Genomic DNA, 23,367 nt, shown 5'->3' on the forward strand with positions numbered 1-23,367 from the left:
ATTCCCTACGAACTTTTTGCTTATCACAAATTTTTGGTTTTCGAGGTTATTAAGTTTTTCTTTATTTTCGGCGCCATTTTTAGTTTTTTTTTCGTTTGATTTTTATGAACCTTTATGAAATTTGGTTCTATTACGCTTACAAAAAAAGAACAAGCAATAATAACAGCCATTTTTTTAAATCGATTTTTTAAATCGATATCGATTTTTTTCTACTTTAACTAGCTTCAAAAGTTGCGCTTGAGCATCCGAAAGGCCTACGCATTGCAACATAAACTACTTAGACGCTCATAGACCTCCCGGGTTGACCGAAATGCTAGTCATACAATTTTCATATATGGAAAAATGCTAGTCATACACTTTTCATGCAATTCCATACGTACAGAAAATTGCATGAAAGGTCTATGATTAGTATTTTTTCATATATGGAAACTGTATGACTAGCATTTTTTTTGGCAAAACGTTTTTCTTTTTTATGTAGTACGATACACCGAATTTTATGCCAAAACAAGAGAAAAGTTTTTTGAAAGTTCGACGACACCGTTTTAGCAAAATGTATGAAATTTTTATGATTAGTATTTTTTCATAGACTTAGTTTATGGAATTATATGATTAGCATTTTTGGTCTATGGAGGTCAACCCGGTTTTTGATTTGAAGATCCGCTCGTCGCAACATTCGCAAAAATAACTGTTGACCATGAGGCTTCAAATATAATTTTAGAGGTCTATAAAAACTATTCATTTGAAGTCTGGCTGAAATTATATCTAGCGGATGTTTTCTGTAAATTGCGCATTGTTAGAAAAAAAATTATAGTTATCGTTTGAACTTGATTTTTTTTCTGAAATTTTTTTTTGTATAAATGCGTTTTGTACTGCTCATTTTTGAATTTTGACTTGACGACCCTTCGGTTTGAAACCCGTCGACTTGTTCTACTACACCCATTGAAAGAGCTCGCTTGAGAAAATTCGAGGCCGACAAGCAGAGGTATTTTTTCGAAATCAAGCTGTGTCAATGAAAAGCAACATAAGAAAGTGGTTTAACTGCTTTGCAATGCAAACTCGGTTTTGAATTGGTTGAAATTAATCACGTACGTAGTCTTTTAAAATTGCAGTTTTTTAGAAAAACTTTTTAATATACATCTGTTTCTACATGCACAAACGCGTTCTAGTGTAGGAAAAACAAAGTTTTTGTAATGATTTGCTTCTACAGGTCAACATTCTGAGTTGCAAGGCACTTGAAATGATTTTCTTTGTCTGATGATTTAGGTAGTTAACTTGCACATCTTTGCAGTAATTTTTGAATCATTTTGAAACACTTTGGAATGAATTATATACGGAAAAAGAAGCTAGTAAATAGCTCAAAAATTATCAGGCACTAGCGAACAGAACTTTGCAGGTTACGCAGCAGTGTTCAGACAACCACGTATTCATATTTGTCAGTAGGCATATACTATTTTAACTAATCAGAATCGAGATCAGAATCGAGACAAGGAAAGAATTAATAATTAAAAATTGTTTATTTCTTAAGTTTGTTTTCTTATCTCTATTCTGATGGGTTAAAATTTTATTTGTCTGATTACTGACGAGTATGAGTACGCGATTGTCTAAATATAGATCGCACTGCATCTTTGAACTAGCGCGATTGAAACTGAACACTAGTAGTTTGATGTAACTTTAAATGTTCACTGAATAACACCGGTTAGCTGTTTAGTTAACTAACAATTTATGTAGTAGCTACAGAGCAGCGAAAAACTACATCAAAAGTTTTTTAATACAAAAAGGGACACGCAGTGTCGAGATGTGAACAGTTTTAGAGCAAGTTAAGATGTTGCTCATTTGGTATAAACTCAGATGAAACGCACGAACAAAACATCAAAACATGAACATTTAAGAAAAAAATCTCTGCCACACATATCTTTTCGTACTTTCGATTTCGTTTGTTCGATTGATCAAATAAAGCACGGAAACAGTTTGCATACTAGCTTATTATCTTTCGAATAAAGCACTGAAAGATATGCGTGCAGTATGTCTCCATGCCATATTTGAGAAACTTATGCAATTCTTGAAACAACAGTGCAAGGTTTTTCCTAGTGCAATCACAACAATTAAAACTAATTACACGTGAAAACTTGATCAAAAGGGTGAATAATAGATTTGAATTTTTAAAAGTTTCATATCATAAAAGGAGCATTTTTTGCATTTTGAAATTGGTTCAAATCTTGAGCCTGCGTGTCTCTATTTATCCTTAAAACTTTAGGATGCATAAAAAAACTTGTTTATCTACTACAAAAAAGTCCAGGTCACCATGTGGAACCAAAAGTCATTCAACTCAGCGTAACAGCAAACGAAATTTCATTTCAAATCACAAAGCTGGAAACAGTACTATAGCTGAGATAATTGTAAGGCAACCAAATAATTTTCAAACTTTGTGATCAAAAAGTCGTTTTACTCCTGTTATGAACACACAAGTTCAAAACAAAAAAGAAACAACAAAAAAAGTTGAAATTTCACAACCATTTAGAATCTAAGATAAGAGTATATTTTGATCCGAAAGTACTTGAGAATATTGCGAGAGATGCAAATTAATTGAGCAGACCACTATTCTCTGCGCTGCTAACAATTTTTGCGAAAAAGCATTAAATTTTCTAATTAGTGTTTAAAATGAGCCATATTAGTTGTGTTTGTGAGTTTTTTGCAAACATGAGCAAAATTTTTGGAAACGATTAATTACATAATCTCCGGACAAAACAAAATTAATAGATAGAATTTCAATTGAGCTCAGTAAAATTTTCTTTTTCATTTTGTAATTTTTTATCTCGTAATTTTCTTCTCCAGCTTGCACTGAAGTAGAAAACTAACTGAACTATAGGATTAAAAAAAGAGAAAAAAAACCTTTTTTTTTCAATAAAATGTGGTGAAGTTAAACTCAAATCAGGGTTTTAATTGCTAGAATGCTTAACTTCAAGTACCGTTTTGGATATTATTCAATTTGAATTTCAGCAAATTTTATAGGTTAATTTTGTGCGCTATCTCTGCTCCCTAAAATTTTTAACTTTAAGAACAATTTTTGTAAATACCTACTTTGATTTTCACCAAAATTTTTTTGATTCGACCGACTGCAAATCAACTGAACTACCCTCTCTGAAATTCTCAATTTTTGCTTTAAAGCAATTGCCAGTCGTTCCGGGTCCATAAATGCAAGTTCTCGCCGTTTCATCTCGTTGGAACACTTTTTCTTTGAACCGGAAAAAATGATTAGTGCTTGAAATCAAAAACTGATTGTTTCTTGGAGTGTAGCTGAGATCATTGGCTTGAAATCAGGCATGTTTGGAAATAGGCATTAATCTATGCTTATTTAGGCTTGGAATAAAAGTATAAACCTAGTTTTTGTTCAAACTTGTACACTAGTATTTCAACCTGAGTGATGTATCTACCATCCTAGTTTTGTCTTCAGATTATAATCACCCAATTTAAAAGTTTTCAGTCAAAAATGGTTACTTGAAACTCCGTTTTCAATCCAAAATAAAACTTATTTTTCAAGGTTTTAATTTAAAACTGCATCTTAATTTTGTCATAATTTTTGATACCAGTGAAGAAAAATTGATCAAAAACAGCATTTTTGAGAAAATTATTTTAAAAAACTTTGCTGAGCTACCGTATAACATGGTTGGAAAATGCAAAATTTTGCATATTTGATTCAAGATTTTAAAAGCTGAGGAACTCAATTTTTTGCTGCTAAAATTTAGTCAAACAGTTCCCATTGCGTTCGCGATTCGTTGTTTTTACATGAGGACTGAAAAGATTTTATGCGCGAAAGTTTCTTCAAAAGAAAAGCTAACATGGTTTCAAAATATTTGGTTGCGTTAGTTTTTTCTCCAGTACATTTGTATCAGTTCAGATCAACATTAGATTCATGATTTGTAAGTCCAATTCAGAGTATTTTAAGTCAATTTAAGTTATGAGTTAATTGGAAAAGGCTGAAAAGAAAATACAAAGATTCAGTTGGGAAAGTCTGACAGAGAGAAAAGATATATTACTTTATGGAAATAGTCCTTTATGCTATTATAAAAGTTTTGAACCGTAAGAAAGGTTGCAAAAATTTTCTGTATAGTAAATTTATTCGTTCAGATGGTCGAATTACAAAGCACATGTCGTGCAAAAACTGAGAGCAGTAGCACTTTAGCTGGAAGGGGGCAGGACAACTCGGCGTTGTTACTAATTTTTACCCAAAATTAATGTGAACCCAATTATTTTTGGTCAAAGTCTTTGGTGCTTAAAAACACAAACTTTAGATGGATTGTTCAGTAAAAATTGCTATTAGTGCTTTTTGCATGGTCTTAAGTGGTGGCGCAAACATGTGAGCTCTTCGACTTTTTTAAGAAAACCCATTATATAACTATTCATTCATTTATTCATTCATTCATTCATTCATTCAATTATTCATTCGCTTAAAGCCTCTCTGAGCTAGGAAACACTTTTAACTTGAATTTTTACAATTTCAGTCTTATTCTCTTTGCTGGAACTGCAAGTGGTTTTTGTATGTTCTACTGTGACTAATATAGAGTGCAACATGAACAACCTGTCACAGGATGATTGTGATTTCCTGACCTCATATGCAGAAGATGAGGGCTGTGCAAAATGGGGCAAACACGAGTGTGTCAATGATGTGAGTTTGTCAGCCTTTGATTTATGATTGGTTGAGTACTTGCGGTTGTTTCAGGACATTATAAGGTCTTCAGTTACGAGTTTTTTTTTGATCTTCTTAGATTTTTTTGCCAAATTTGGTACTCGTTTGGAATAATAGTTTGTGTTACAAAGCTCGTTCATAAGTTCGGTTCATGAAAAAACTTTCTATGGTCCCAAAGTAAGCGTCAGGCAAAAAAGTGTTAAAAGTAGTTTCTGAAAGTTTCTGAGTTTTTCTGAATTGTTTCGGCCACAGAAGTTGTTTTTCATTGCGTTATCTTTTCTTTGAACAAGTTCAACATCTGCCCTCGCAAAAATATAATAGGTAAATTAGGTGGTTTTGATTATGTTATTTATTAGTATCATAGTATAATTATTTTGCTTTTTTTAACAGTGAAATGATTCTTCTGATAGTTTCGTTTTGTTGAAAATATTAGTGATAAATATAGCTGCGATATTAATTTTAAGTCATCTGGATGATCGACCGCAATTCTGAATGGCTTTTTGATTGATTCATCAAGATATCGGGACAATACTTCTAAGCGAGTCAACTCAAAGAAATTCTGACCTCAAGAAATTACAGAGATTTGAGTTTGGAACTACATGGACTAGTTGTTCCAATTTTCGAAGAAAGTGACAAATTTGTGTGCTCGGGGTGTTTTTTTCTTCTGAAAATTTTGGGAATTTCTACTAGCCATTTTTTGACATTTTTTTTACATCATCTGAAAGGTATTATTGCCCTGAGCTCAAGTTTAAAAAGATATTTCACCTGTGATCATTTTTCGTTGAGATCATTTTTGATCATTATGGCTATCTGCCATAACTGCTATCTAACTAGGAGCGAAATCTATCACTTTGAAGTTTACGTAGTTTGATTTGTAAAAATCTCAAATTTAAAAAATTTCCTTTTTTGAAAACTTCATCAAATATTAAAGAGCGAACACTGTTTAATATAACTTATAGGGCATTGGGAATATTCAGGGGATCATTCGTTCGCCATTGGGAGCATTGGGATCATTCGTTCGCCCTGATCATTCGTTCGCCATTCATACGAGCAGTCTTGTCTTTTTTGTTTTGAACATGTTCCCCAAACACGCAATCTCAGCCAAAAAAACGATGCGTTTGACACTCAGTAATAATTCAAGTTGAATCGTTTTTTGAGCCAGCTGAATTTGCTGAGTGCGCTACGCGATTACCGAAAGCTGGTAGATAGCGCGCTTTAATTATCCCAAATGATGAGTTTTCGATAAAATGCCCAGCGTACTCAGCAAACTCAACTGGCTCAGAAAGATAACACTTTAGTGAAAGAGCAATATATCTCGATTAACTCTTTAGTGAAAGAGCAATATATCTTATGGTGGTTGAGATTGCGTGCTAGGCGAAGATGTGCAAAACACAGATATTGTTTTTGATTCACACTTTTTAAAACCAAATACTGCCCGGGTTGACAAAAAATGCTTATCATACTATTTCATATTATGAAAAAAATGCTTGTCATTCTATTTCATACTATTTCATATACCAAAGAAATACTATGAAAATAGCATGATAAGCATTTTTCCATACTATGAAATATTATGATAGGCATTTTTTTCATACTATGAAAGTGTATGACAAGCATTTTTTCCATAAATGAAAATACCAAAAAAATATATTTCGAATTTTTTTTTGAAAATCTAGCCCGGAATTTAGTCCGGAAATCTAGCCCTGGACTTTTTGTCATAAGAAAACCCAGAGTGTAATTGGCAGTTACCACGCAGATAAACTGCATTTGGTGATTTTTGGCACTTACGTTAATTTCGACATTTTCACATAGAAATGTATACCAAAAATGTAACTTTTTGTATATGGCTAGATAATTTTTGGTTTGAAAATTTTGGTAAAAGCCTGTTTTTTTTTCGCATAAACTTATATTTGAACACAAAAGCAAGTTTGCAACCAAAAAATGGGATTAATAAATTTTACCTCAAATTTGTGTTTTTGCAAATGAAAAAATGCATATCATACAATTTTCATTTATGAAAATTATATGAAAATCATTTTTTGACCAAAATTAAAATCATGTTTTTGAGAGTAAAATGCATTCTTTCAATAAAATTTTTTTTAACTTATGTAAATTCATCCAGAAATATCGTTAAATTCATTTTGAAAATTTTATTTTTTCTATAGCAAAATGCTTATCATACAATTTTCATATATGAAATTATTATGACAAGCCTTTTTTGATCAAAATTAAAATCATGTTTTTATTGAGCAGAAAGAATCAAAAGGTGGAAATAGAACAGAAGTATTTCTCTAAAAACGTTTAATACAGTTTTTGAATTTTGTATTAAAATTGTATGATGAGCATTTTTTCCATAGTCGCCATATATGAAATTGTATGATTAGCATTTTTCTTTTATAGACGTCAACCCGGGTGACTAAAAGTACTTTATTCGACCAGGATAAAAGTACTTCAAACATCCAGGGTGGTGCGTTGACACAAGTTATTGCTCCGACTTTCATAACGAAAGTAACGGAATATTTGTGCTCGGGGTGGGTTTTTTTCTTCATGCAAATTTCGGCTTTTTAACTAGCCATTTTGACGAATTTTTTTTATCATATGAACAGTATTGTCGTCCTAAGGTTAAACATGAAAAGATATTTCACCTGTTATCTTTTTTTTGTAAATTCATGGGTGTTTAATGATTGCCATTTTGGCCAATTAGGGACAATTAACGCGCGATATATTTCGCGCTATTAGCGCGTAAGCGGAGCTTTAATCTGTCTTAGAAATTGGTTTTAAGAAGCTTATTTGCCATAATTGATTTGTTAAAAGGAGCAAAATCTATGCTTTAGTACTTTATATGGCGAGTGGGGGATGAGTTTCACAAAAAATCTCAAACTTTAGAAAAAAAATCATTTTATTTTATTACATTTAAAGTTTTTATGTTATTACTGCTCCATATACCTTAAAGGGCAGTCGGAACATTCATGGCTTCGCCCTGATACGAGCAGCCTTGTCTTGTTGTTACGAAGAAGTAAACGGAATATTTTTGATCGGGTGTTTTTGCATCCGACAACATTCGACATTGTATTTAAGCGTTCTTGACAAACAATTATGCCATCTCAAAGCTACTTTCATCCTGAAAGGATAATTTACTTGTTAATTTTTTCGTATTTTTTTTAGCGTTTCAGAGTTTCCTACTTGGCCAATTGAGGATAATGAACAAGTAATATATTGCAACCTTTTCGCGCGGTAAGCGTCAAATTATGTTATTCAACTTGAAACTGAGGCAATGCATTACCAGACTTAAAAGATATCACCTTGTACTTTACATAACACATGAGCATGAACAGAAAATTGAAAAAGTACTTTCATTTTTTTTCTTTTTTTTTGAATAGTTCATCAATTTGCTTAATCAAAAACTTGTTCACCAGGTTGGTAAAAGTCAGTCGGAACCTTAAAAGGCTTGCCCTAATACAAGCAGCCTTGTTTTTTCTCCGGTACTTCTAAAGGGCTAACTTTATCAAAACTTATCTTTTTTGTGAGTTAGACTGCTGCATTTGTATTCAGAAGTGTAAACTAAAGCTAACCAAATCACACTACATGCAGTGTATTCGAGAGTGCTGCAAAAATGACACATATAGGAGTGCCTTGGCTCTGGCACGAGCAGCCACCGTCAGCGACACATCATCCTCAACATTATCAACATCATCAACGACAACAATAACAAAAACAACAACCACCAAAACAGCAACAACAACCACAACAAGAAAAACAAAAACATCGACTCAAAATGGTGCTAAAAGTGATGCAAAACCTAAAAACGAGTCAAGTACTACTGAATCGGTTCAAAGTGTGTCGGAGACATCAAGTTATCCTGCGAGTTCAGACAAAAGCTCCGACAGTAGTTCCGACAATAGTTCCGATGACTCAAACTCGGAGGACAACAGTGCCACTGCGACTTCCAAGACAACCAATCCGAATGACCCTTCCCGTAACTTTGACTACTACGACAGTCCCTACTGTCAGAGGTGCATGTTGCGATACAGTGACAGGTACTATTGTCGCAATGAAGGACTTTGTTTTTCGCTCATTTTGACTCCAAGTGCATTTATTTACTTTGTTTGTTCAGTTTTCAATAAAATCTTGATCCAGAAGATGCATAACTAGTTGTTTATTTTATAAAAAAAATTGGGTCTTATGCGTTAAACGGCCCAAAATGGCTGACCTAGTTGCTCGAATTTGATTGGCTAATATTAACCAATCAGGATCAGTTTCAGTTTTAGTTTTCATTTTGCTTCAATTTTGATTTTTAGGCCGTTTAACGCATAAGACCCAAAAAATTGAAGAATTCAATCAAACGATGAAAAAATGATCTAACCGCTCAATCAAAGCCCAACTGAACTCATTTAATTTGACAAAACAATGTTAATTAATAGTTGCAATATGTCAGACGCGAGCAGCATTTTTCCTTTTTCTTTAACTTTAAACTATTTCAGGCCAATCTTTTCTGGAAAATTTTGATGGAACCAGGTTTCAATGACAATTCAAAAATTCTCCGACCATTCACGCGTCTGGCAAAACAAGTAACTTGAATATGTATGCTTACTTATCTGATAAATTCTAAATTAGCATTTTTCGAAATCTACACCAAATCAACTTTGCGTTAAGCTTCAGATTTGCGAACTCAACAAAATAATCCAGCAATAAGTTTTGTTAAAATAGAACTAAATCAACCACTTCAGTGATATTTTAATGATGAGAAATTTCGATGAAGTTGAATCAGTTATTAAATTTAATTACAGTGATTCTGTAGCGGATTTAGGGGGGGGGGGGACGTCCCCCTCAGGGATTCGACGCCCTGTCGACCCAAAAGGTCCCCGTTTTGTACTATTTTGAGATATCGATTTTTGGCTGACTGACCTTAAAATTTTTCTAAAGGCGCCTTGGGCGCCATTATATACGAATCTTGAGGAGGGAAGAAAAAACGTGATTTTTTGGTCGAAGTTTTCCAAAAAGTGCCTAAACACACCTTTTTGGCCTTTTTCTCAAAGGTTTGCCTACGGCGCAGAAAATTTGGTCAAATTAGGGTCTTTATAGTTGTTTGGAAGAGCTCAGAAAATCAATTTGGTCGACCTAAAGAAGAAGGTGAAAATGCGCCCCCCCCCTTCGAGAAATTCCTAGATCCGCGCCTGCAGTGATTATAATTTAATTTTTACTATGTCAAATACTAAAAATTCTTAATTGTACATCAATTTTTTTATTTGTTTGTAATTCATTTATTAAATAGTTTATTTTTGATTGATGGAGCAATGGTGAATTGCTGCAATGAGTTCCAATCACCGCAAGTTTATAGATCAAGTAAGGCGAATGGGCAGAGTTTTGATAGCAGGGCAAACTGATGCGACTTGTTGATAAAAAGACACTTATCAACTAAGTAGCGACTCCCAGAGCATGGAGGTTGATCTTTACCTAAAGCCTATAATTACCTAATTTATTAGAGATACTCCCAAATTTCGCTTGCTAAGAAAAAAAAGATTGTTGAACGAGAAAGCAGCTGAGCTATGTATGGGTGTTTTAGGACTTAAGAAGTGCGCAAAGCGCGGGTAATTTTTTTTCATATTGATAAAGTTTGATTCTTGCTCTGAAAAACTTAGACGCGTGAAGGAACAATTTTTTACAGGAGGAAAGCAACCAACAAATCAATCAAATTGAACGACTTTTTTAGCGAGCAAGGGAAGCTCTTGGAATTTTAGAGCTGGAAGCTCTAGGAAACGTTTAGGACTTTCACAGAGAGCTGTTTCAACCAGTTATTTAGTGAAAATAATTGAGAGTAAACAAACCAGCCGAAGTATAAACCAACCGAAAATGGGCGGAATATATGAGCCAGCCAAAAAATTACATCATGTGAATGAATTTGCATAACTTTCGTAATTCTGACATGATTGTCACATAACCATTATATAGCACTTAAGTATTTTTGGCTGCTTGATACTTCGGCTGCTTTTTACTTCGGCTAGTTTTTTTTACCACCAATATTAAACCATCCTCGCATAAAACCTAATCATGAACGTAAATGAAGCCTATATGCAAATCAATTTCTCATGTGATTGTTTAATGCTTTTTACACCGAAGACTTTAGTCAAGGTGTTATGGTATCGTGTAACGGGTTTTTTTTTTAATGTTGTCTGTTGTCAAGTGTCGACAAATAACGTCCACAGTTATCAATTATCATGTAGGCTGGACTATATCGCGCTATGTCACGTGATTGCGTATGTTTGTTTCTTTATTTGTTCATCTTTATTTATTTAATTATCTGTTCTTCAATTTATTTAATTATGTTTAGTTTGCTTATATTTATTTATAATTTATGTATGTACATATTTATTTTTGTTTATTTTTATCACGTGTTTTGTTTATTTATTTAATTATTCTTTCTTTCATTTAGTTTTGCTTTTATTATTTCTGCGTGTGTATTTATTTAATTTATTTATTTTCATTTATTTATATTATGGGTCTGTTTGTTTGGTTATTTGTTCATATATATTTTTTCATGTCTATTTAATTATTTGTACATTTCACTTTTGCTTTTATTTATTTATTTATTTATTTATTTATGTATTTATTTATGTATTTTTTAATTTATTTATGTATTGATTTATTTTTTTATTGCTTATTTATTTATCAGGTGTGTTTTGTTTATTTGTTGATATTTATTTCTATATTTATTTAATTATTCTTTCTTTCATTTAGTTTTGCTTTTATTATTTATGTATGTGTATTTATTTCATTTATTTATTTTCATTTATTCATATTATGGGTCTGTTTGTTTGGTTATTTGTTCATATATTTTTTTTCATGTCTATTTAATTATTTGTACAATTCACTTTTGCTTTTATTTATTTATTTATTATTTATTTATGTATTTATTTATGTATTTTTTATTTATTTATGTATTGATTTATTTTTTTATTGCTTACTTATTTATCAGGTGTGTTTTGTTTATTTGTTGATATTTATTTCTATATTTATTTAATTATTCTTTCTTTCATTTAGTTTTGCTTTTATTATTTATGTATGTGTATTTATTTCATTTATTTATTTTCATTTATTCATATTATGGGTCTGTTTGTTTGGTTATTTGTTCATATATTTTTTTTTCATGTCTATTTAATTATTTGTACATTTCACTTTTGCTTTTATTTATTTATATATTTATTTATTTATGTATTTATTTATGTAATTATTTATTTATTTATGCATTGATTTATTTTTTTATTGCTTATTTATTTATCAGGTGTGTTTTGTTTATTTGTTGATATTTATTTCTATATTTATTTAATTATTCTTTCTTTCATTTAGTTTTGCTTTTATTATTTATGTATGTGTATTTATTTCATTTCTTTATTTTCATTTATTCATATTATGGGTCTGTTTGTTTGGTTATTTGTTCATATATATTTTTTCATGTCTATTTAATTATTTGTACATTTCACTTTTGCTTTTATTTATTTATATATTTATTTATTTATGTATTTATTTATGTATTTATTTATTTATTTATGAATTGATTTATTTTTTTATTGCTTATTTATTTATCAGATGTGTTTTGTTTATTTGTTGATATTTATTTCTATATTTATTTAATTATTCTTTCTTTCATTTAGTTTTGCTTTTATTATTTATGTATGTGTATTTATTTCATTTATTTATTTTCATTTATTCATATTATGGGTCTGTTTGTTTGGTTATTTGTTCATATATATTTTTTCATGTTAATTTAATTATTTGTACATTTCAGTTTTGCTTTTATTTATTTATATATTTATTTATTTATGTATTTATTTATTTATTTATTTATTTACAATTGGCCGATTGAAACGACAGGAGGCGTTTTGCTACACATACAAACACAATCTTTTGTATTTTATTATAGCTATAGAAATTGATCTACAATGCGTAAGTACGACATTTAGTTCTACGATTGTTATTTCAGGTCCTTTGTCAATATTTCAGGCTCTTTGTCAATATAGCAAAATTTTGGTGTATATATGTGTTAGTAAGATTTTTAGTTCTACAACGTTTATTCAGGCTCTTTGTCGATATAGCAAAATATTGGTGTATACATGTGTTAGTACGATTTTAGCTCTAGAATTGTTATTTCAGGCTCTTCGTCAATATAGCAATATTTTAGCGTATACATGTGTTAGTACCATTTTTAGTTCTCGAACTGTTATTTTATGATCTATGTCAATATATCAAAATTTTAGTGTATAAATGTGTTATTACGATTTTTAGTTCTCGAACTGTTATTTCATGATCTTTGTCAATATATCAAAATTTTATTGTATACATGTGTTAGTACCATTTTTAGTTCTCGAACTGTTATTCCATGATCTTTGTCAATATAGCAAAATTTTGGTGTATACATGTGTTAGTACGATTTTTAGCTCTAGAACTGTTATTCCATGATCTTTGTCAATATAGCAAAAATTTGACGTATACATGTGTTAGTACGATTTTTAGCTCTCGAACTGTTATTTCATGATCTTTGCCAATATAGCAAAATTTTGGTGTATACATGTGTTCGTACGATTTTTAGCTCACGAACTGTTATTTCAGGCTCTTTGTCAATATAGTAAAATTTTGGTGTATACATGTGTTAGTACGATTTTTAGTTCTAGAAGTGTTATTTTATGATCTTCGTTGATATATCAAAAATTTAAATTATACATGTGTTAGTACGATTTTTAGTTCTAGAACTGTTATTTCAGGCTCTTTCTCGATATAGCAAAATTTTGGTGTATACATGTATTAGTACGATTTTTTGTTCTAGAACTGTTATTCTTCAATTATTAGTTGTTCAAGTTGTTTGGTTTTTGCTTCAGTTTCTATGCCTTCGGTGTATTGCGCGTAGCGCCTATGTTTATACATTAAGCACTTCAATAAGTTTTCATTTTTTCCACCCGCTGAGCCACTGAAAGATGAAAAATTAGATAATGACTTTGGAGATGGAAAGGAACGATGGTAATTTTTGACTTCCAAAATTTGTCTTTTAAATTAATCTTTATTTCTTCAATATAAATGACTTATTATTGCAGCTTATCAGTCAACTGTCTCTTCCATTAAATATACAAAAAATTACCTGAAAAGTCTTTACGCATAAACTATTCATAAAAAATATAAAAAGTTTTCAAAGGTTTTGTTATTTTTTATTGGGTTGAAACAATTTCGCGTGGTCTGAATATTCTGGGCTATTTGCACAGCAATCGGATCAACGGGTAAACCATCAGTATCTATGCCTTGTGCATTTAGTTTTTCCCCTCCAAACATATAACCAAATGTATCGATGATGTTTTTTTAAATTAAAAAATAGAAGATAATTTGATAATTATAATAATCAAATTTTGTGCGAACATAATTTTGCTTGAATGCTTTTTTCTTAGTTACTTAAAAAACTATCCACTTGCTGACAAGGATGGTCAGCATATTACAGAAAAATGTAAAAATGTTCAGAAAAGATCAAAAGAAGCGAGGAAACGACAAAAAGCATCTTTCAATTCAAATAAAAAGATAGAAATAATACTTTGATGAAATTTTTGCAAACACTATAGAGTAATATAGCCACTAGAGATGCTAAAAAAAATTGCCAACGCTATGCAGCAAAAGCACACCAAAAAATAAATTACAGCAAAGTGCGGCATTGATCCTCCGACCGTCCGTGCCACCGTCGGTTGAGAATCGGCAAACACTTCCCACCAAAAAAGCAGAAAACAAATGTTCAATATCTTTAGTATTACAGATCGCGATTATAGCGTTTTTATTTGCGAGTTTGGTTGGAAAAACATTATAATACTACGCTCGATGGATGACTTGTATAATTAGAACTTTTTTCAAACGCTGAGACAAACCAGAGCATAAAAACAAACTGTAGAAAAACTGCGTTAGCTTTTTTTCCCACAGAATTCAAATTTGTTCAAAAATTAACATAATCTTGCCGCTCCTTTGTACCCATTTGATTCATATAGCTCATTTGACAAACTCAAATAAGCGAAAAAAAATCAAATGAAAAGCTAGAAAAACTTAATTTTTTAACAAATTTTTTGAAACCAGCTTAATATCTTTATTTCAGAACATTCAGTTTGCTCCAGTTGAATTTAGATTGCAAAGAGGGTTTAAAAAAACAAGGAAGTAAATGTCAAATTTCTAGACAAAATTTTAACGTCAAAATTGCTGCCTATTCTTAAAAAACGCTTAAGTCAAACAAACGCAAATGTTTTTCAGTTACTAGACCGTGCTAGGACTGCTCGAATCATGGCGAAACTGCCCACTAATAATCATGAGATATTTTTTTTGGTTGGGAATTTTTTTAAAATTGTTTTTCAGAATCCATCAGACGCTACGTAACTTTCGAAATGATATAGTTGGCTTCGATTTAAGCAAAACTAAAAAAAACTTCTTGCCTCAACTCAAATATGAACTCAATGAAATGACTGACTTAGGGAAATGAAAAAAGTCATGTTAAAGGTTTCTGCATGCGTTACAGTTTTTGAATACACATAAGTGAAGCGGCGCATCGCATTTTTTTGCGATGCGACGCAAGCGTATCATTGCAAGGATGTAATACGAAACAGGAGGAAGCAAATAAAGCGGAGCATATTTTTCGAGAACCAAGTCAGTTTCAGAAAATTGGTCAATTCATAATTTCCAGCACTTAATAAGCTTCTATAATTTTTCGAGCGGCTACTAAGTAGACCATAGTTGAGTAGACACTCATTGAGTCAAATACAAAAACTTTTTCCTAAATTTTTGTCATAGAAATGAGGAGCGATTAAGTTTTAAAACTGAAATTATACACCAAAACTGACCTAGATTATTACAAAAATAAACTTTTTCCCCTAAAACATAAAGCAAAGTTTTGTTTTTATATTTGCTGTTAAATAGAAGGGTAGTGCTTGAATTTTTTTTCAATTGGGTTAGTTTCAACACTTAAAACTAGTTTTTAATGAAACCATGTCTTGTAAAAAGAGTATTTTTTCCCCTATACAATTTTTTTTCATATTTCTAAGCAATTGAGCTCGTTTTAATAATAAACCCCCGACACTCTTCTTTCTTTTGAAATTAGGTTCATCAATAAAAGCGGTTGGTTTTAAACCTTTTGCACCCGATTGTTGTTTTTTTTTCAGTATGCTTTCTTGAATTGTTTCTGGGAAAAATTGAAGTATTGGACTTTGTTTGCCTGATTGTTTTTGTCGGTTTAGCTGCAACAACTTGGGTTTGAAATTTTTTGTGCTTTAAAATATTTTAATTTTAAATCCAACTGTTGTTTAAATCATGTTTCTTTTAAACATGAGCTTCAGTCGGCGGTTTTTTTTCATGTTATTTTTTGTTGACTTTTTCAACATATTGTGTGTATTTTTAAATGCAAAATTGAATTTTTCGATGATATAGGTCAATTTTGGTGCAAAAATCTCAAGTAGCATTTTTTGTACTCGACTTATTGGGCGTCAAAACTAAGTATTGTTGGCTGTGCCGCGCAAAAAAACTACAGACGATCTTCTATTAAATTTTAAAAATTAGAGAAGACATTTTGATTTAACTGGAAAATAAATTCCGTATCGCAAGCGAAAAAAAATCAAATATCAAACCGTGAAAAATCAAATTTGAGCGTAATCAATTTTCAGTATTTTGAAAAAAAAATGCTTGAAAAAACAGGATAAGTGAGTAGATTTCGTTCACTTAACAAGAAGTGCTTAAACCGCAAATCACATCATCTTCGAAGAAAACAGGTCTGGAAAAATAAAACTTTCAATTTGTAGGTGTAGCTTTCAACGCTGCCTTCAACAACACCTTCATCGCCGCCTTCAACAACACCTTCAACGCCGCCTTCAACAACACCTTCAACGCCGCCTTCAAAGCTTCAGAGTTTCTTCACAAGACTTTGCCATGAAAGGTATGAAAACAAAGGTGCTAAGAACGGCTAATTTGTTAATCATGTAAATTTTTATTGCTATGACAGAAAAAAATTAGTCTCAATTCAAGTGCAAATGTAATGTGACAGTGGAAAAGAGCCCAAACGCTTTCGAACTCCTGCCTTTACATTTTCTTCATCAGCATCTACCAGGAAGTTTTGAATTAATTGGAAAAACCCTATGCTATTGATTCACTTAGAAGAGTATGTTTTTGCTCTTTCACGCGTGTTCTTTCACGACAAGAACACGCGTGAACGAAAAATGAAATATTAGAACGCATGAAGGAAAAAAGAAATCAATTGCATAGTTTCGCGCACTTCTCACAATTTTCTGGGCTCTTTTTTTGAAAGAAGTCCGATTATAACAATTCAAAGAGCAAAAATGGCTCTTTTTCCTTCCCCCCCCACCTGCAATTTTTTACAAGTAAAATTACTGTTGCCACCAACCGATCAACAAGAAAATTGGCATGCGGACTAATCGAGCCATGACAAACATATTTGGTCTTCATAATTAAACTTGTAAAACCACTCATTACATCATAAAATTGATGCTCATTGCTCATAGGTGGGGGGGGGGGAAGAGGAAAAAGAGCCGCAAAAACAAACAGAAACAGCAAAAACATACTCTTCAACAGTTAGAACATAGTTAAAAATGGCCTCGTACCCTCAGGCCGGGCTCTTTTTCCCTCGAACAGCTTTCAACTATGTTCTAACTACTACAAAGATCTAATAGATAAAGCACAGCTTAGCATGTTCATAACGACATGTGAGTAGAATCCAGTTGTAATTTCTGTGCTTAACGCTAGTTGAGTAATCTTTATTTGCAACCCCAGGTGAGAAAACACCCGGCTTAGCATTATTTAATCAATACTAAATTAAACTGTTTCTTTGTCTTTTATCTTTTCGGTCGGTTTGTAACGGTAGCCAGTTTCTATCGGCCAAGATCTTAATCCCTGCATAGATAAGGTCTGAGTACACAATCTATACACGAATTTATGTATAAACAAAGATTACCGGTTCCTGTGCATGTAGCACAGAATGTTCCGACATTTGAGCTTTGTTAGAAATTTATTTAAAAAGAAAATGAAAAACTACTATTCAATTTATTTTTCTGTTAGTTATCAAGTTCAGGGCGATTACGAAAAGAATGACGTGTTAACAATGTAAACCCAGAGTCAAAGCTGAGCTTCGCAGCACCTGCGATAAAATACTAGAACATAGTCAAAAAAAGAGAAAAAATTAATCGAAAAAACTTAAAATCGAAGAAACTAGATCTACTCTAAAAACAAAAAAAAACATAATAGTAAAATAAAAAATTTACTATCAGAAACCTTAAAAGCCGAAAAAAAATTTGATAAAAATTCGAAAAATCAAAACTATGAAAAATTGTTACAACTCATCCCCCTCAAAACGCACACAAAAATTCTTCCGCTAATCAAACGATGCAAAATGTGGCCGTTAAGCCGATATAAATTATCTTGAAACCAATTTAACCGAGGAAAAAAAAAAGGAAAAAAACATGTGAAGTTTCAACAAAGCTAATTGGTAAAATTACAGCCAACAAACAAATTTCGAATAGGCCGTATATTTGAAATGCTATCATGCTTGAAATATCTATATTGCAACAGAAAGGCCTAGTGGATGAACAAATCCAGAATCCAGGATATGAGACCTGTGCCTAGAGTTATTTATGGAAAAAAAGCCGATTGCAATACCCATACTAATCGCAAGGGCAAATAATGTTACGTTAAACAAGAATTAGGACTTCCGCCGTCAATTTCATTGTCATTAATCTTTACAGTGAATCGAAAAAAAATCCGAAAAATCGCTAGCTGGAAGGGCTTTAATATGATACCAGACTTGACCACAGACGGGTTTTACTTGATGTAGTAAACATCCGTCGTTACAAAACACCATTTTTCGAACTTTGTAGAATCTGAATCACGGCTGGCAGAAGGGGCTTAAATATGATACAGTAATAAACAGAAGCCAAGCAGAGCTTCGTACGACTTGCGAAGCTAAACAGAGATAGCACTGCAAGCTAGCAGACGGAAAATGACACAAAAGCCACCAAGCCGAAAAAAAAATTAAACACAGTCAAAGCGGAGCTTCACTTGAGATACTACAAGGCTAGCAAACAGGAAGGCAAAGAACAGCCACTAAGCCCAAATGAAACAAAAAAATTTCAAAGAAACCACCGCAAACACATTTCAAAACCTTGTCTGGAATGATATTCTATTAGCCGACAACACGTTCAGAAACAAATTCTACAGTGTTTAATGAAAATTTAAAAGCAATTATCGAGCGGAAACAACATTCTTGTCAAGAAAAACTTAGACTAGACATTTTATTCTGAAATTTTTAATGTTTTGTGCGATCCGGAGGAAAGCATACAAATTATGGTTCCCTCGAACAACCCAAATCAATTAGGCCGAAAAAATTTTAAAAAAAAACAAACGAAAATATAAGAAGTCATGGCTAGTAGATTTATAAACTGCAGGAGTAACTGAACACATAAAAAGCAACTACCATGCAAACTGCATACAGCAAAAAAATCTAAGATGCGGCAACTAAACCGACAAATCATAAGCAGCCAAATATTAAGCCGACAATTTCTTTGAAACTGAATATTTCCTGTTTGAAAAAAGGTAGGGTCAGGTAAGATTTGAATTCAAGACCTTTACTGTCCCAGGCGTATACGTTACATCCAGTCTAAGTGTACCGGTGTCGCTTAAAACTTTTAATTAGATAAAAACCAAGATACAAGTGATTCAGATAAACAAGTTGTTAACCCGAAACAAAGTCTATATTCCGATTTGATAAAGATTGCTAATCAAAGAAAAACTTAGATGGCCTTACATCTCTTTGGAATTTCTAGAACAATTTATGATTGACTTTTTTGATGAAATTGACCCATTTGAGAAAACTGAATCAATAGGTAAAATTTCTACTTCGCTGAGAAAATCGAAAATTAAATTCCACTTTCGAAACTAGAATTTTCGTGACCTTAACACTTCCGCTGTTGGATAAAGAAAAGCAATCAGAGTCAAACGAGATTAAGTTTACAATTGAATTGAGCTTACAAAAAAGTCTTAAAATTTAACCTATGACTTAGTTTATTGTTGAATTGAAACTACAAAATCTAAAATTGAATTTCTATAATTAAATTTGCATTCTTGATTGTTGCAGTGACAAATTTACGCATCAAGCGTGTATAAGATATACAGAATATTAATACATAACATCATTACTGACTAACAAAAAAACTAGAGATATTTGTGTAGCTCAAACTACAGCAATAGTTGCATTGGCAGTAAAGCAATTCAAATGAAAGTGCACCAAGGAGACTGTTATTTTCATTATGGATGGGCCCAATGCGCGAAAAGGTTCACCTTCTTTTTAACTGTCCACAAGTGACTGATTTTATGGCTTAATGATTTCAGATTTTCAATACTGAATTATGATTGGCTAAAATAACTTTCGGGTACTCGGTCCTTTTGGCTTGAGAATTTCACCATTGATTTCATCATCCACCAGTTCCTTTACGGAATACTTCAATTCAGACATAGGAACCCGAATATACTTTTCAAAAACTCATTTTTTGCGAAAATTCTAAGCTTTTAGAGACGCCAAAATTGAAATTGAAATATTTTGACTTAGAACATAACTTTTCTCACTAGCATGTTTAAAATGGTTTCATTATATCGAAAACGATGGTTTTGACTTTTCTTTTTTAAGCCACTCTCCAACTCTCCGTAGTTTTTTTCATGATGAAGCCCACTGAAACGACTGCACATTGAGATTAGAAATTTCAGAGCATCAAAATAAATATATTGAAGATAAATATATTGAAGTGTTTGATTGAATATAGGACTCTAAGGGCTAGACTAGCTGACACTATTTGCCTATACACAACATAATGCTACCAAATGCAAATAAAACCAAGGTCACTGCATGAATATCAAATATGTAAATAGGGACACCTCGGATTTCAGGGTAGTACTGAATTAAAGGAGACTATTATTTTACGAAAGTTACCCACAGAGAATAAGAGCGTTCTAAATAGGAGCACTTGATCAGAAATGAAATGAAATATGAGAACCATAAGTACCTACTTAATGCACCATATTACATATACAGCTGAGGTCATTCATTGCATTATACTGAGAGACATGTTTCGGAGGCAACTTTGAACCAAATCAGATTGACAAACTAGCAAGTCTTCTAAACATTCTATTTGAATTCAGCAGTAGTGCAAAAAACGTAACTGAGCGATCAAATAAATCATAGAAAGCAATAAATATGTATTAGAATAATTGTACCATTGGTTTCAGTTTTTTACTGAAGACTGAAATGACCAGTTTAAGTTACTGAAAAACTAATTTCAACGACAGCAATATTAGCTTTGCTATTCTGTTTCAGTTGCGTGAGTGCAATCCAACAGCGTTAGCGAAGACAGAACTTGCTCAGAGTCGTTGCAAAATAAGTAACCTGTGAATCAGCAAGAAGCTCCATTCCAAGGCGTGTCCAAGTAATCAAATCAATGAAAGGCGTGCATAAAATTTTGAACTGTTTGCTATAACACCTGTTCGAAGCACTACTACACTAACAACCTCATCACGACGATCTCGTTCTAGTTCATAGTGGGACTACCACTTGGACGAAGCTGACTGGGAACCTGCCCACTCTCGGGTTCCCGTCCAGACGTCCCTCCAACCAGTTGTCGTCAACCTTGCGCGTGAGCATGATCTTCTGACCTTCCTTGAAACCCAGTTCCTCTGGTGACTCTGCATCGAAGTCAAAAGTCGCTATGCAGTGGGGCCTGGAAGACAAAAAACACATAGCCAACAAACTGTCTTTAACTTTTAGAAACAAACCACCTGAAAGCTCTTTGAATTTAAAGAATCATTGATGATTGATCATTTAAACCAAATAGAAAAAAACTGGGTCGATGGGGTATTTTTTCATTCCATTTTCATTAATAAAAACTTAACATAGCAAATAGACGGTTGGAAAAAAGCAAACGAACGCAAGGAAAAAAATGACTTTTGTTGATCTTCAACTTTCGAATTTCAAGTAAAAAAATGACCTTAACCCTCATTAAACTTCGAGACAACACTTTTGATTGATGAAATTAACTCAATTTGAGAAAACTGGATCAAAAGATAAATATATTTTGCTGTGAAATTTTACTTTCGAAACTATAAGTCATTCTAAAAGAAAAAAGAAAGGTTTTTTTTTCGCGCCATTTCCACGTTCCGTGTCTGGACATTTGTGTACAAGACATTTAGTTCCTGGAAAAACTATCCAAAACACAAGAATATTCCAAGAATTTGTCCCAAAATTTTCAAGGTAATTGCCACACTAGTTAATGAGCGGACTAATTTGACAAGCTCTCAATAGGAGGGATCAAAGGCCACACAACAGTGCAATTAGACCAGAAATTTCTTTGAGTTACACATACCTACACAATTATTGCTTGATTGATAAATTTGCCAAGACACCTCAATTTCGTTTTTTATCTAAATGCAATGGCCGCGTTCACACTTTCCAAGAGAACCTCACTATTAGAAACGGAGGTTCAGAACAAGAGCAATCGTTGCAGATGATCCACCACGCCAAGAAATTCTTTCCGTCCAAAAAGACTCAACAGAGAGACTGTAGCAGTAATCCCGAGCTATTCGGCCAACCAGAGGACCGTTAACAGAGTAAAACAGGACAAACGGCCTATAATGCAGGAACCAAAATCCTGAACTTATTTTGAGCTGCCAGAGTTGCTGGAAATGAAACACAGTGGCGAGAGTTTCGCTCATTTTGACTGTGGACGTAATGATACGAATCGACTATGGTTTTCAGCACTCTTCCAGGACTCGATGTTCTGAGTGGCGCTGATGATTGGTTCTGCGATGAAACCTTTTCTACGGCACTGAGTGTGTTATTTCAGATATACGCTATACACGCATCAGTCGAGGGATCTCTGATATCTACTGTGTATGAGTTGCTACCAGACAAGAATGAAGTAACCTATATTCGTCTTTTGAGCTGTTTTGACATAGAATTTCCCAAACAAGCAAGCATTGATTTCGAAATGCTGGTCATAGATGCGTTTACCTCAAAATCCGAAAATATACAAAATTAATACTGCTTTTTTCAGTTGTGCCAAAGCGTCTGGCGTCATATTCTGGGGAAACAAACAACTATACACTAGATCTAGAGTTTCGAACTGAGACAACCCGCCCAATCTTCAACCACTTCGGGGAAAAATACATTGGTGGATTCCCGGCAGCAAATGGAGCACGACAAAATCCCAGATTCGACGTTGACAGCTTGATGTGTCATCGTGTTACACCCGTGCGTCCGAGAACCAATAATGCTGTTGAAGGTTAGAATAGCAACTTCCTTAAGCACCCATCATTCCCAAAACTCATTGAAAAACTCCTGAATGAACAGAAAAACGACAAAATCTTTCTCGAAAAATGATGTGCTGGGCAAAGAGTGTCCCGTTACAAGAAATCTCTATATGTCAAACTTGAAAAAAAACTTTCGAGTTAGTTGCGGCCTGCGACCCAAATAAACTTCTAAAAGGGTGCAGCAGCTGGAAGAATGTGGAGGAAGTTGAAGTATTTCAAAATTGAGCTAGACTCGAAAACGACAAAATGATCAATGTAATGAAGCTTTTTCCATCCCCTTCCCTTTCGGCCCAACCGAGTCAGCCCGTTTCAAATTTGCC

At 32.7% G+C, this 23,367-nt stretch overlaps 5 protein-coding genes across 7 annotated transcripts in view; 2 read left to right on the top strand and 3 right to left on the bottom strand.

Moving 5' to 3' along the window:
• Positions 1 to 16,616, top strand: part of LOC134841635 (uncharacterized) — a 28,290-nt gene extending 11,674 nt beyond the window's left edge. The window contains exons 2-5 of the mRNA XM_063857667.1: positions 4,500 to 4,663; positions 8,237 to 8,721; positions 15,928 to 15,941; positions 16,486 to 16,616. Coding sequence (XP_063713737.1) covers positions 4,500 to 4,663; positions 8,237 to 8,721; positions 15,928 to 15,941; positions 16,486 to 16,616 — 794 coding nt within the window. The remainder of the gene's footprint in view (positions 1 to 4,499; positions 4,664 to 8,236; positions 8,722 to 15,927; positions 15,942 to 16,485) is intronic.
• LOC134841892 (dnaJ homolog subfamily B member 6-like) overlaps positions 1 to 23,367 on the bottom strand; it is a 463,167-nt gene that overhangs the window by 183,583 nt on the left and 256,217 nt on the right. The gene's annotated exons all lie outside the window — the stretch shown is intronic.
• The window catches only part of LOC134841887 (E3 ubiquitin-protein ligase NEDD4-like), a 378,569-nt gene that overhangs the window by 98,984 nt on the left and 256,218 nt on the right, over positions 1 to 23,367 (bottom strand). The window lies entirely within an intron of this gene.
• The window catches only part of LOC134841889 (leucine-rich repeat-containing protein 45-like), a 449,626-nt gene that overhangs the window by 43,695 nt on the left and 382,564 nt on the right, over positions 1 to 23,367 (top strand). The gene's annotated exons all lie outside the window — the stretch shown is intronic.
• LOC134841891 (endophilin-A-like) overlaps positions 19,772 to 23,367 on the bottom strand; it is a 259,814-nt gene continuing 256,218 nt past the window's right edge. For both annotated transcript variants that reach the window (XM_063857956.1, XM_063857955.1), the window contains one exon: positions 19,772 to 21,459. In XM_063857956.1, coding sequence (XP_063714026.1) covers positions 21,276 to 21,459 — 184 coding nt within the window. In that variant the 3' untranslated portion in view covers positions 19,772 to 21,275. The remainder of the gene's footprint in view (positions 21,460 to 23,367) is intronic.

The sequence above is a fragment of the Symsagittifera roscoffensis genome, chromosome 3 (genome assembly GCF_963678635.1).
Source record: "Symsagittifera roscoffensis chromosome 3, txSymRosc1.1, whole genome shotgun sequence".
Classification (NCBI taxonomy): Eukaryota; Metazoa; Xenacoelomorpha; order Acoela; family Convolutidae; genus Symsagittifera; species Symsagittifera roscoffensis.